Source organism: Cucurbita moschata, unplaced genomic scaffold (genome assembly GCF_002738365.1).
Source record: "Cucurbita moschata cultivar Rifu unplaced genomic scaffold, Cmos_1.0 Cmo_Scf00001, whole genome shotgun sequence".
NCBI lineage: Eukaryota > Viridiplantae > Streptophyta > Magnoliopsida > Cucurbitales > Cucurbitaceae > Cucurbita > Cucurbita moschata.
Window position 1 is genome coordinate 504428 of NW_019268517.1, and position 14663 is coordinate 519090.

Genomic DNA, 14663 nt, shown 5'->3' on the forward strand with positions numbered 1-14663 from the left:
AAAAAAAAAAAAAAAAAAAAAAGAATAGCTCTTGAAGTTTAAAAGAATGATTCAAATTGGTCTCTGAAATGACCGTTTCGTTAGTGAAACTAATGAAGATATGACTGAAGAAGTAAATGATGACGTGTCTATGTTGTTCTTCCTTACAAGCTCAGGAAAGCCAGCTAGGATGCCACGTAATGCAAAAAAGGATGCCATGTCACTTTTTCATTAGTTTCACTAACAAGAAGCTAATGTCATAGACCAATTTGAACTATTTATCAAGCTTCAGAGATTAAACGTTCCCATTTCTCAATCCTTCAGACCAAATCCTAATGTGCATTCTTCTCAAAGATGTGTGTTATTGACAGGCTAAACTTTAGAGGCACCATTGTAAGACCAAATGTATGCATACCTTTGCTCAAACTAGCTGCACGACAGCAGCCACCCTCAGGGCTCCATGTTGAAGAAAATCGGCGAGCTCGTTGAATAGGAGAGCCGTTCGCCAACCCCATCCCTTGGGAGCTTTTGGTAGAAGAGTTCCTGCTTGTTTGAAGTTGCCAAACACCATCACCTCCCTCTTTGATGGACATATCAACTGAATGAATTGAGGAAAATTGTGAGAATGTGTCAAACCAAGTGTTTCAGTATAAACTTGTGCAAACTGTTGGGAACTAGAGTTGTATCCCGTAGTAGGTGGTTTATTGCCTAAAGTACCTGATATCGCGCGGTGACTTTTTCACGAGAATCCACAAACATATGGACCTGAAAAATGTAATTGCCAATTAAGAATGTCTGTAGACTATTCGCTTTAGATAATTGTATCAATCTAACAATGTCAGATCCTACATCGGTTGGGGAGAATAATGAAGCATTCTTTAGAAGGGTCTGGAAACCTCTCCCTAATTGACACGTTTTAAAAACCTTAAAGGGAAGTCCGAAAGGGAAAGCCCAAAGAGGACAATATCCACTAACGGTGGGTTTAGGCTGTTACAAATGGTATTAGAGCCAGACACCGGACAATGTGCTAGCAAGGAGGTTGAACCTCGAAGGGGGTGGACACTAGGCAGTGTGCCAACAAGGACGCTGAGCCCCGAAGGGGATGGATAGGGGGAGGGGTGGTCCCACATCGATTGGATTAGGGAACAAGTGCCAGCGAGGACGTTGGGCCCTCAAGGGGGTGGATTGTGAGATCTCATGTCGGTTGGGGAGGAGAACGAACCATTCTTTATAAGGATGTGGAAACCTCTCCCTAGCAGATACGTTTTAAAAACCTTGAGAGGAAACTCTAAAGGGAAAGCCTAAAGAGGACAATATCTACTGGCAGTGGGCTTGGAACGTTACAAACAAAGTCAACTTTCTGATTGTAATTCATGACTCAAAGCATCAGCCAACTAAGTGGTAAATGTTTAAAGAATAAGAGATCTTTATTACTCATGTTGCACCATTTCCAGATTAGATAACTGGGATTGAGGCTGACCTTTCTCAGAGAATCGGATATTTCCGCCTTCCGCCTGTGAAGAAATAATCCTGAAATAATATAGGAACAAGTTCAGACAAGGGAAGTATTAAACACACCAATACCAGGAAAAAGGGAGATTTTCAGGTGGACGATGGTCGATCATCTTATAGCAAACAGTTACCTAGCGTTCGGCGTCCTTGAGGGTCTTCATCGTTAAAAGCCTGAGCACTAACCTATAAAGTAAAGGAAATAAAGTCTGTAAGATACTAAGAAACAGACATTCCAGTAATATTGAGTAGAGTAACTGCTTGTATTAGCACCTTCCATAGAGAACCAGCATAGAAAAACTCAGGTGAATGCTTGACTTGGCCATCACTAAGTCTATGAACGTCCTCAAATTGTACGCTGAAAACCAAGGATTGATTGTAACTTTGAGTATCAAACTGGTCCAAAATCCTTTATTTTATAAGCAAGAGAAGCTGAGAACCTACCCAAAGCGAAAAGGAGGGAAGTGACTTAAAGGCGTTTTCATATCTAAAGCAATTGTACTGTTTTCATTCTCCCACTCAATTCCAAGGGCATGATCTGGAGCTTGAAGCATCTGAACAGGAATACCAGTAGCACTTGGACCTGCCATGGAGGTTCCAGATATTCTGCTTTGCAGTTCCATCTCATATCCTCTCTCTGTTGGTTCTCCCTGAGCATTCATACTGCCGCTTCCTCCTTGGCTCAAACCAACCAACGCTGTCAATCCATCTCCCGACAAGTCCCCACTGTGCTCGGCTCTAGCCTCTGAATCATCATTAGCAAGCGACTGATGACAATTTCTGTTGCCCATGCCAATAGGTACACGGGAGAAGACAAAGCGTGTTGGAGGCCAAGCACTCGCTGGCACAAAAGTGGCTCCACGTCCAATTCCAGCAAGTCCTTCAATTGGCCCCCTAACATGTACTCGGACAGGTTTAAAAGGGCCATTTCCTTCACCTTGAGAAGATTCTGCAACATATATGTTGCCCACACTTCCAGGAGAACTATTCTGATCATGCTCATTGATATAATATCCCGACGCACTGACTCCGCGTGCAAATGCAAACGGCTGCCTGCATGCACATGCTATACTTGTAAGGCAGCAACTTTTGCATGTATCAGCAACAATCTCTTGTACCCTTTGCCTTAAAAGCATCTGCAAAAAAAGATTATACAATTAAAAGAAGCTAAACTAATGTCCAATAGAATCACAGGCAACAAACCTTACAAATCTGCTAATTAAACTAAGTGTATATATAACTATTGACAACCCAACTTGTGGAGGGAAGCTGAAAGCTCAATTCAAGCAGGAAAATTTATAACTCACTACATATGAAGTACCAGTTAACTGACTAAACTCCTCAAAGAAATTTTAGCAGAATCAGAGATATATATAAAAGAAAAGGTAATATTTAAACGTCGAACCTGCAGCCAAAGACCATCGTTTACAGCTTTGCAAGGGAAACCGAACTCTTCAAGTTGTTTTCTCATATTGAGAAGAGCTTCAAAAGTCATATTGCAGTACAAAAGTGAACCCCCTTCAAATAAACTATCGAACACATCATAATCCTCTCCCCTTGCACTTAAGTTGCCTTTCGCGTAACTTTTAAGCTGCCTTCTACCTACGACCCTGCCTCCCCATGAAACAGCAGGCATGCCGCATCTTCCCCAATCATTTGAAGGGAGTCCATTGGTAGAAGAGTTCACAGAGGCACAATGGCTTGTTTGGTCCCTAGTAAGCCAAGTATTGTTATCCAATTGATAGCAGCCTTCTTCTGATGGCCCTTCCATAGCAATCCCACTTGCACCAAGTCTACTTACTCCAACAGTAACTGGTAAATTAATATAAGAACATGAGCTTAAAATTCCATTCATCTCGGAGAATGAATTATTCAAAGATGATGACCCTTCAGCGTTGCACAAAAATGGTGCTTCTAAATTTGACTGTGAGTATGTAGCTTGTTGCATCTTCTGTTTAGAGCTGCAAGCCCCTGTTTGGAAGTCAACCACACAGTCGGGAAGCTGAACAAGAAGATTATGAGAACCTTTATGGACCTCTAGGCCATCTTTCAAACTTAAATGTCCTAGCTCAGATTCCAACCCTACATTAGTGGAATCCATTGAACGAATTTCCCGTGTCTTGGAATTTTCGATCTCAGAACTGGAACAACCTGGTTCAGAAGGTTCCTCCTTGCAATGGGCCCCTTTCGCAAGGAACGTAAACAATGCAAGTTCAAACCTTTTGATTAAGACCAAAAAAAATATCAGAAAAGAAAATAAAAAAACAGATAAAAACTTAAAGTTGTTAACAGCAAATCATATGCAGAGATTATCATATCCTTTACCGTCTCTCTTCGCTAGGAACCCATAATTCATCGGATGTCAGCAGAGCATACAACGTTTGAGATGAAAGCTTTGGAAGTACCTATTCACAACAAGCATAACAAAAATTTAACATGATGTAGCTCAATTTTAAATTAGCACCTAAAATATTTGTGAAATCAAAGTTGGTATCCCCTATTGCCTTACAACCAGAAAAACACTCATGTTCAATGAATGTAAAAACCACAGTGGTTAAGTGCCATTCTTTTCCAGAAAAACGTGTGCCAGGAAACGATGTGTGAGATCCCACATTGGGTGGAGAGGAGAACGAAACATTCTTTATAAGGGTGTAGAAACCTCTCCCTAGCATACGCGTTTTAAAAGCCTTGAGGGGAAGCCCAAAAGAGAAAGCCCAAAGAGGATAATATCTACTAGCGGTGGGCTTGGACTGTTACAAATGGTATCAGAGACAGACACTAGGCAATGTGTGCCAGCGAGAAGGCTAAGTCCCAAAGGGGGTGGACAAGAGGCGGTGTGCCAACAAAGACGCTGAGCCCCGAAGGAGGATGGATTGGAGGGCCCCACATCGATTGGAGAAGAGAATGAGTGTCAGCGAGGACGCTGGGCCCTGAAGGAGGGTAGATTGTGAGACCCCACATTGGTTGGGGAGGAGAATGAAGCATTCTTTATAAGGGTGTGGAAACCTCTCCCTAACAGATGTATTTTAAAAACCTTGTAGGGAAACCCAAAAGGGAAAGCCCAAAGAGGACAATATCTGCTAGCGGTGGGCTTGGGCTATTACACGATGTCTGTATTATATTACCTACACACTAAAAATATAATATAAAACACAGCAAGCGTGATAGATGAACTACGATCCTCACACTTGGATAAACCCAGTGAGAAAGAAGAGGAAAGCATGAAAAAAACTATGATAATATAACTCAAAATACCTCTTTCAATTCCATGGCACCACTTTGACAAAGGTAACCCCAGCAAGCGTTTCTCACCCGTTCTCCGTGTATTCCATAATCTTGGCTCTCCGCAAACACCTGAACCAAGTAAAGTACATGTACAAAATATGTGAAACTAAGGGATAGCAAAAGGAATAAGACACATCACTTTTACATTCTTAGAACCTGATAAACCAGGAAATTTGAAGTCCACAGTTCGGCTATAATAAAATCTGTACATATCGCACACAAATCCTGAAAGGAAAAAAAAAAAAAAAAAAGTATAATACTAAATCAAATCCAGAATATGATAAGAAAAATATGTCAAGAGGATGTCGGTAACAATAACATTACGACGATACCTGAAGGTCGAGAAAGGAAGCAGCAGCAAGAACACGAAAAGCATTATTGTCATTCAACTTAGGATGATGTCCGTACAGATATGCCAACGCCATAGCAATTGCCTCCCCATTGACATTCTTATCATCAACGTGCAAGGTCAGAACAGGAGCACTGGCCTCTTTCCATGGCCCATGAAGCATATTCCTGCAAGTCATAATATAGGCTATTGATGTTGCAGATGCAAAACCCATAACAGCATATCCACTGATTAATGAACTATCATTAATTGTAACAATAGATCAAATAATCATTAAGAATTTTAAGAATATAACAACAAATACAAGATAACCAGTAAAACGCCTGGAAATTAACCAATGACATCAAATCCAGGAAGCTCACACAAAGAAAAATTCCATTTCTCAAGAAAAGCTCCACCACAATCAAACTAATAACAAAAAATTAACACCATCATAAAAACAGCCAAATAAATAGAATAGGTCGATCCCAACAGTATCACACAAGAATTATCAATCAAAAGTCACACCCAAGCATGAACGAAATCAATGAATTATCGAAAATCCCCAAACAAACAACTCCATATTTGCCCAAATTCAACTAATCCAGACCTGAAGTAAGAGCTGCGCGATAGAATTAAGCGATGAAGGCGGTACGTGGAGCCCATGGCGTGGACGATAATGTCAGAAAATGCGCCAGAATTAAACCCCTCAATCTGGATGTGGTCGCAAAGGGAGGTGAGGTTGCAGTCCAAGGCGCGAAGCTCGGTGGTGCTCCGGTCATTGTCGGCATGTTGAGACGGCGGGATGCTCATCTTCATCGCCGAGCTGTATGAATGTGAAGAAGAATATTGGGCTTCCATACGCATGAATCTCAGAGAAGAAGAAGAAGAAGAAGAAGAAGAAGAAGATTATGGAATGTTGATGACGATGATCAAAGACATTGCTGTTGCAGAAACACGGGACGAATGTAAGGGGCCGATTCCGGATTGCTTGCCCCCCCGATTTGTATTTGTTTTTGCATAATAACCCTTCTCAAAATATTATAATTACAATAAGGTCCTCCTCTAATAATTTATTAACGAATAAAATGCTTTCAATTATTTTAAGACTTTTTTATTTAATTTAAGTTACGTAAAAAATTTATAACTTTAGGTAATGGTTAAGTTTCTTTACAATTTTACGCAGTTTAGATGCATATTTAGAATATTCAAGCTTAACATGATTTATCTAATTTATTCGAATCACAGATAAATTATAAAATTAATTAATTAATCGTATAAAAAAAATTCTATAAATAATAATTAAAATTTGGAGATCCCAAAAATCAATTTAGGGTAATTTCTCTTTCAATCCCCAAATTAAAATTGAAAAGGAAAATGATCCATTTCCGCGACTTCAAAATCCCTAATGCTGAATTGTTGCTGCACGTAAGACGTTAAACGGTGCGTTTTGGGAGTGACCTGCCTTCCTGCGCTGCTGCTAGAGATGGAAGCTGCTCTCCCTCGACGCTGTCATTTCTCTTCCATCGTTGAGCCTCTCGCCTTTGAGCTGATTCGATCACTGTGAATCCTCAACGCTACGCTCTCCTATACCGCTTGTTTGAGTATTCGATTACGGCGCTTTATCTGCCACACTTGTTCATCGGTAATATTCACATTCGGAGTCTGAAATTTCGAAATATGTGAAATGAAGAACTTTCTTAGACTCTTAATGATTACCCATATGATATTTTATGGAAGTATAGTCGACTGGTTGATGAATTTCTTCGTTGTTTTCTTGAAATCATCTTTTCTGTGTAAGAAATTTGTCGTTCTTGTTTCTGAGAGTTGTTCCTTTGTTCAATATGATCACAATTTGCAGTTGCTTGTACTCATACCCTGCTGTCGGATTAAATTGTCATCAAATTGTTTGTAATATCCATTTATCTTGTAAGGGGCTTCTTACTCAGCTTTGTAATATCAGGTGGGTAGCTGACATACTGCTGTTTTTGATATGCGTTCATGAAGATGCTTTTAAGGAGCAAAGGTAAGTAATGATCTTCAGAATTTGCTTGAGTACTAGTTTAAAGAACTACCTGAAAACTTGCACTGTCAAAATTGATTTGAGAATCGGACTTGGTTCCTCGTGGCATGTTTGAGAGTGATTTTGATGCTCTTTTTTTCGGTATTTTGGTCGTGAAAAAAGTGATTATGATCGTTTCAAACACGCCCGACATTCGTCATCCAATATCTACAAACTAAGGTTCTGTTTTTGTTGGTACACATCAATGATTCGTGGTCTACTAAGAGCTTTACGTTTACATTATCTTCTTATGTTGGTTGCTGGTTTAATGGAACTCTTTTGGCTCTATGGATTGCTATGTTCATGGCCATCATTTACATTATCTTCTTTTTTTTTTAGAGACAAAATTGTGATGTTTTGCATCGTTGAAATAAAATTTGGTTCTATAGCTTCCTTTGTGCTAGTATTGGAAGAATGAGAAACTCTAGATCATAGTAGTCAAGGACTCGGGAAAGAACATGCAACAACGACCGTGGTCGTAGAGTTTAGGAACAAGCAACACTTGACCACAATTTTGTTTAACTCCCATGGATTAGGTTTTCATGTATTAGTGAGTGCCTCCTAATATTGTGAGATCCCATGTTGGTTGGAGAGGGGAACGAAACATTTCTTATAAAGTGTGGAAACTTCTCCTTAGTAGACGCGTTTTAAAACCTTGAGGGAAAGCCCAAAGAGGACAATATCTGTTAGCAGTGGGCTTGAGCTGTTACAAATGGTATTAGTGCCAAACACCGGGCAGTGTGCCAATGAGGATGCTGGCCCCCCAAAGTGGGTGGATTGTGAGATCCAACATCGGTTGGAGAGGGGAACGAAGCATTCCTTATAAAGGTGTGGAAATCTCTCCGTAGCAGACACGTTTTAAAACCTTGAGGGGAAGCCCAAAGAGGACAATATCTTTTAGCAGTGGACTTGGGCTGTTACAAATGGTATCAGAGCCAGACACTGGGCAGTGTGCCAGCGAGGACGCTGGCCCCCGAAGGTGGGTGGATTGTGAGATCCCACATTGGTTAGAGAGGGGAACGAAACATTCCTTATAAAGGTGTGGAAACCTCTTTGTAGCAGCCGCGTTTTAAAACCTTGAGGGGAAGCCTGAAAAGAAAAGTCCAAAGAAAACAATATTTGCTAGCGGTGGGCGCGGGCTTGGGCTTGGGCTTGGGCTGTTACAAACATATTGATATTCTATCACCTACTTCAAAATTTGTAGGTTCACATAGTAGTTATGTGGGCTTGGTTAGGGTGCAAGTAGATTTGTCCAAAATTCTTTTAGAAGAAGAGCAGGTCGATTATACTTAAGCTCGTAACGTGTTGACTTGAAAAATGTAGAAACGCTTCTCTCTTTTTATTCTCAGCTATCTGGGATATACTTATACAGTTTCAGGTTCCTCGTGGGTTCCTATTCGTGCATTGAACGTTTCTTGGGTTGAATTTCATAGTCAATTATTCTTTATAATTCATTTCTTTGCATGAAAGGACTTTATTTCATTCATATTATTGAATACAGATTATGTGTATTTCAGGTGCAGGACAAATCTATTGTCTTGCTTTGAAGTTCAAAAACCCTTTTAGTTTTTCTGTTAAACTTTTGTCCTCGTGCATTGAGAATTCTTCTCGAACAAACGGAAATGGGGCCCCTGTTTCGGATGGTTGTAATCTGGTGTCGTCGGTGAAGAACGAGGACAAGAGACTAATTGTAGATAGTGTATGCCAAATTTTGGAGGCTGGTCCTTGGAGACCTTCTGTTGAGAATGCTTTAGCCGAGCTCGACGTTAAACCGAATCCAGAATTGGTAATTGGAGTCTTAAGAAGACTAAAGGATGTAAACGTTGCAGTAAATTACTTTCGATGGTCGGAGAGAGTAACAGACCAAGCATCTTGCCCCGAAGCATATAATTCGCTTCTAATGGTTATGGCTAGAACTCGAAAGTTCGATTGCTTGGAACAAACATTGGAAGAAATGAGTATAGCAGGCTTTGGCCCCTCGAACAACACATGTATTGAAATTGTACTGAGCCTTATTAAGTCACACAAGCTTAGAGAAGCTTATACGTTTATACAAACTATGAGAAAGTTCAAATTCCGTCCAGCCTTTTCGGCATACACGACATTGATCGGTGCACTATCTGCATCTAATGATTCCGATTCCATGCTCACCTTATTTCATCAAATGCAGGAGCTTGGCTATGAAGTTAATGTTCATTTATTCACGACTCTCATTCGTGTGTTTGCTCGTGAGGGTCGAGTCGACGCTGCACTTTCTATTTTGGATGAGATGAAAATGAACGCTTTTGAACCGGATGTCGTTCTTTACAACGTTTGTATAGACTGCTTCGGGAAGGCGGGGAAGGTGGATATGGCATGGAAATTCTTTCATGAAATGAAAGCTAATGGTTTGATCCTTGATGATGTAACTTATACTAGCATGATAGGAGTTCTTTGTAAAGCTGGTAGGCTGGATGAAGCTATTGAGCTATTTGAACATATGGATCAAAACAAGCAAGTGCCTTGTGCTTATGCATACAATACAATGATCATGGGTTATGGTATGGCTGGGAAGTTCGATGAAGCGTACAGTCTACTCGAGAGACAGAGGAGAAAGGGGTGCATTCCGAGTGTCGTCGCTTATAATTGCATTCTTACTTGTCTGGGGAGGAGGGGGCGGGTAGCCGAGGCGTTAAAAGTTTTCGAAGAGATGAAGAAAGATGCCATTCCGAATCTTTCGACGTATAATATTGTGATTGATATGCTCTGTAAGTCTGGAAAACTCGAGACAGCTTTGGTTGTTCGAGATGCCATGAAAGAAGCTGGGTTGTTCCCTAACGTTATGACCGTAAACATAATGGTTGACAGATTGTGTAAAGCCCAAAGACTCGATGATGCTTGTTCGATTTTCGAAGGATTGGATCATAAAGCTTGCACGCCTAATACGGTAACGTATTGTTCTCTTATAGATGGATTGGGTAAGCATGGGAGAGTTGATGAGGCCTACAAGCTGTATGAAAAGATGCTGGATTCCGACCAGATCCCGAATGCTGTTGTGTTTACATCTCTAATAAGGAACTTTTTCAGGTGTGGAAGGAAGGAGGACGGCCACAAGATATATAACGAAATGATACGTCTCGGATGTTCACCCGACCTGATGCTTCTTAATACCTACATGGACTGTGTTTTTAAAGCTGGAGAAACCGAGAAGGGTAGAGCTTTGTTTCAGGAGATTAAGGCTCAAGGATTCATTCCCGATGCGAGGAGCTATTCGGTCCTAATTCATGGCTTGGTGAAAGCTGGTTTCGCGCGTGAAACTTACGAGTTGTTCTACATGATGAAGGAACAAGGTTGCGTTCTGGATACTCGTGCATATAACACCGTTATCGACGGGTTCTGCAAGTCGGGCAAGGTAAACAAAGCTTACCAACTGCTGGAGGAAATGAAGACGAAGGGTCACGAACCTACCGTTGTTACGTACGGTTCGGTTATCGATGGGCTTGCAAAGATCGATCGGCTTGATGAAGCATATATGCTCTTTGAAGAAGCAAAGTCGAAAGGAGTCGAACTGAACGTTATCATATATAGCAGTCTAATCGATGGGTTCGGGAAAGTGGGTCGAATCGATGAAGCGTACCTGATCATGGAAGAGTTGATGCAGAAAGGTTTGACGCCTAATGTATACACATGGAATTGCTTGCTTGATGCATTGGTGAAAGCAGAGGAAATCAGTGAAGCTCTTGTTTGCTTTCAGTCTATGAAAGACTTGAAATGTACGCCTAATTATATAACTTACAGCATTCTAATTCATGGTCTATGTAAGATTAGAAAGTTCAACAAGGCATTTGTGTTCTGGCAAGAGATGCAGAAGCAAGGCTTAAAGCCGAACGTATTCACGTACACCACCATGATCTTGGGGCTTGCTAAGGCTGGAAACGTCGTAGAGGCGAACGCTCTTTTTGAGAAGTTTAAGGAAAAGGGTGGCGTGCCTGATTCTGCTACTTACAATGCTATAATTGTTGGGTTGAGCAATGCTAACAGGGCGTTGGATGCTTATCGACTTTTTGAGGAAACTCGATCGAAAGGTTGTAGTATTAACACGAAAACTTGTGTTGTTCTGTTAGATTCACTGCATAAGGCTGAATGCATTGAGCAGGCTGCTATTGTTGGCACTGTATTAAAAGAAACTGCGAAGGCTCAGCACGCTGCGAGATCGTGGACATAGAACGAGACCGAGACCGAGACTGGCTACACCATGGAAACCGAAAATCTATAACAGCTCAGTCCTTTCTGTTTGCTGGTCAGACCGGCTACACCAGGTTTCGATACTGAACAAAGACGATACAGCAGCAGGACCAACTCTCCGCTTCGGTGGTTCGTGTTCTTACATAATCCTTAGTTTATGTTAAAAAAAAGCAAAGAAGTTTTAGCTGCTCTGAAGCTAAGTTGCAAGTCTTCATTCATGGCGTTTCGAGATGACGTATCTCTCTTGGTCTCGTTAGCTGTTGGTTTGGTTCGTTTGGGACTTCAGGCTCGTGATTTTGATTCTCGACTTTGAAACTCTCGGGTGCCGAACTTAGTAGCATGATAGCTAAGCTAATTTTCTTTTTCCAGCTACATTCAATTCGGTTAAAGGTAGCAAGAATTACAATGAGTTGTTCAAGTTTTGCTAATATTATGGGCTCATTTTATAATGTTATTTTTCCTTCGAATTAATAGATGTATATTATAATTTTTATATAAAATAAAGATAATATATTTAAATATATATATTTTTAAACTTAATTTTTCTATTTATAAATTTGTGAAAAAAAAATCAATAAATAAGTCTTAAAAAAGAATAAAAGGTTTTAACTTTTTTTAACTAATGATCCAAAACGACGTCGTGTCGCGTTGAATTCGGCAAGCTGGTTTCTCAACTCCAACTAATTACGAGCCGTTACAGAAAGACCACCCAGTTCCAACGTCTCTTTCCAACGGCGCCATTCAAATTTCAAATTTCCGAAACCTAAAAGGGTAACAACGAGCGTCGAACTCCCACTTTTTTCCACCATTAAAGATCATCCTTCAGCCTCTCTCCATTTCAATCCGACCTTCTTCATTTCCTCTCTCTGTAATTCTCCTCAGTCGTCAGCAATCACCATGGCCATGGCTCTAAGACCCATTGATAACGCACTGCCGGTTACACCAGAACGGCCGAAGAAACAAGCGAAAGTGGCCGTTCCAGTCCAGAAGCGAAGCGATTCCGGTGTAAACGATGAGAATCAGGCTCCGGTTCCTCCTTCTACAGATGCTGCCATTGATTACGTTCCTTCTGAGAATCTGAAGCCCTTGACGGACCCTGATTCTAATGTAACTATACTCATTTCCTCTTTGTATCTGAATTTCTTGTTTGTTTCTAGATCTGATTTTTGGTCTGTTCTTTTTTTTCTTTATTGTGTTAGAATTTCATTGAAGAATTAGATTCGAAGGATTGGGTGAAAGTCTGTGAATCGCTCAATAATGCTAGACGTCTCGCGATTTTTCACTCCGACATTTTGCTCCCTTCGTTGTAAGTAGAATACTCTTGTTTTGAAATTCTAGGGTTAGGAAATTCTGGCGATGATTTTTCTTGTTTTGATGAATTACAGAGAGAAAGTTATAGCGATTCTGATGAAATCGATGAAAAACCCTAGAAGTGCCCTAATTAAGACCTCGATCATGGCTTCGTCTGACATTTTCAACGCATTTGGTGATCAGTTACTCGAAACATCCACTACCAATGCATTTGATCAATTGGTGAGAGCATGCAATTGAATTTCTTCGGTCTTTTCCTTTTGTGATCATTATTATGAGCAGCTAATGCAGTGTGTTATTCTGGATCTGTTGGATAATCATTTAGTTCTTCAAAAACTATCTTCAGATCAAGTTTTGAAGAAGTTTTTACAATTTTTTTTCTTGGAATTCGGCTAAGAAACTTTGATATACGTGACTTTGGACTTCAGCTGCTTCAATTACTGCTCAAAGCTTCTCAGGACAAGAAATTTGTGTGTGAAGAAGCAGACAAGGCACTGAAAGCTCTAGTGAAATCCATGACTGCTCTGCCTCTGCTGCAAAAGCTTAAGCCGTATGTCTCCCATTCAAACCTAAGAGTCAGAGCCAAAGCCGCCATTCCAATCTCCAATTGTGTCTCTAAGATGGTACAAAAGTTCTTGCTTATTGCCTTTATTCTTCTCATTTTTGTTCAAAAACTGGACTGAACTGATGAATTTTAACATGGGTTGCTGCTAATTTCTTCAAGGGCCTGGAAGAAATGAACCAATATGGGATTGTCCCATTGCTTCAAATGGCTGCAGATTTGCTAAACGATAGGCTACCTGAGGCAAGGGAAGCAGCTCGGAGTATAGTGATGGGAGTGTTCAAAGCATTCACTGCAAACGAGGAAGAGAAACAGGAGGCTTGGCAAAGCTTTTGCCAAACTAATCTGTCGCCGATTCAAGCTCAGTCTTTGCTCAAAGTTACCTCTTCCCTATAAGCGGTGGCTTTGGGGGGTTAAGGTTAGATAAGTGCTGCTGGGCTTGGCAGACCCTTAGGATGATGATGATCATCAAGATTTCTTTTAGGTTTGGGAATTTTTATGTGTTCTATGAAAGCTTCCACTCTTACATGATGAGTTCTGCTTTCTACTTCTTAGGAATTTGTTCTGTAGAACAGCTTTTTTCTTGTTGTTCTCTTCTTTCCCTTCACCTTTGTTGGTGTGGAAGAGAGATTGTGAAAGACAATAAACAAGTTGTTGTTGCACATTTGACGGTAGAGCATGAGCATATGAGATGGATGCTATCTTTCCATTCTTTTGCGAGGCATTAATTTATTTATTAAAGTATCGCCCGTCTTCACTTACCCCAACTTTTTTGGTGTACTTCAACTTCGTTCTAAATATAAGAATAGGGGTTCGTTGGAAATAGTGTGAAACTCATTTAGTAACCGCAAGTCGGTACTTCTTGCTTTGATAACTATCACTATAATCGTTGGAATTGGTTGGTTGCTTGCTTGATTGGTGAAAGGCCAGCCTCTTAACTTAGCTTGATTGATCATGCATCGAGCTTTTTAGGCTTCATTTCCCTACTCTAGTCCAAAACTAGCTATTATCTTCCTCAGTCCCGTTATCACGCTAGCTAGGCATTTACCTTGGAATGGTAGACTAAAGACCAAACCTTCTATTATTATCGCTTAGCTTTTAGGCTAAACGAACCCTAATATATTTAAAACAAACGAACAAATTTTACTTGTATAAATATATTTAAAAAGTCTAGAAATTTCATTATCTAGAAAAAATAACCCTAATCACCAACAAGGCCCTCAAATTAAGAGGTGGTAAATATAGTTTTAACCCTGAAAAAAAAAATTAGTACGATAAAAGTGAATGAATTTTTTAGCGTCTAGAGACAGTAAATATCTCGATTAAAAAAATCAGAACAAATTATATATGTTTAATTTCAAACATGAAAAATCAAACATAATATATTCCTCGTTAACATACTT

General features: G+C 40.2%; 3 protein-coding genes across 3 annotated transcripts; 2 read left to right on the plus strand and 1 right to left on the minus strand.

The window, feature by feature from the left end:
* Positions 1-6: 6 nt before the first annotated feature.
* On the minus strand, positions 7-6096 carry LOC111443612. The gene is made up of 12 exons (XM_023081515.1): positions 5712-6096; positions 5106-5289; positions 4930-4998; positions 4744-4842; positions 3814-3893; positions 2894-3707; positions 1933-2624; positions 1762-1846; positions 1623-1674; positions 1460-1509; positions 697-744; positions 7-577 (listed from the first exon to the last, which is right to left on the minus strand). The coding sequence occupies exons 1-12, from the start codon at positions 5966-5968 to the stop codon at positions 401-403; spliced, it is 2607 nt and encodes an 868-aa protein (XP_022937283.1). The 5' UTR covers positions 5969-6096; the 3' UTR covers positions 7-400.
* Positions 6097-6484: 388 nt separating this feature from the next.
* Positions 6485-11815, plus strand: LOC111443604 (pentatricopeptide repeat-containing protein At3g06920). Its single transcript, XM_023081502.1, has 3 exons — positions 6485-6744; positions 7064-7127; positions 8681-11815. The coding sequence occupies exons 2-3, from the start codon at positions 7103-7105 to the stop codon at positions 11365-11367; spliced, it is 2712 nt and encodes a 903-aa protein (XP_022937270.1). The 5' UTR covers positions 6485-6744; positions 7064-7102; the 3' UTR covers positions 11368-11815.
* A 350-nt stretch (positions 11816-12165) lies between these two features.
* On the plus strand, positions 12166-13925 carry LOC111457759. Its single transcript, XM_023100184.1, has 5 exons — positions 12166-12494; positions 12587-12693; positions 12773-12920; positions 13127-13321; positions 13423-13925. Exons 1-5 carry the CDS (start codon positions 12285-12287, stop codon positions 13654-13656), a joined length of 894 nt encoding a protein of 297 aa, XP_022955952.1. The 5' UTR covers positions 12166-12284; the 3' UTR covers positions 13657-13925.
* Positions 13926-14663: the final 738 nt, after the last annotated feature.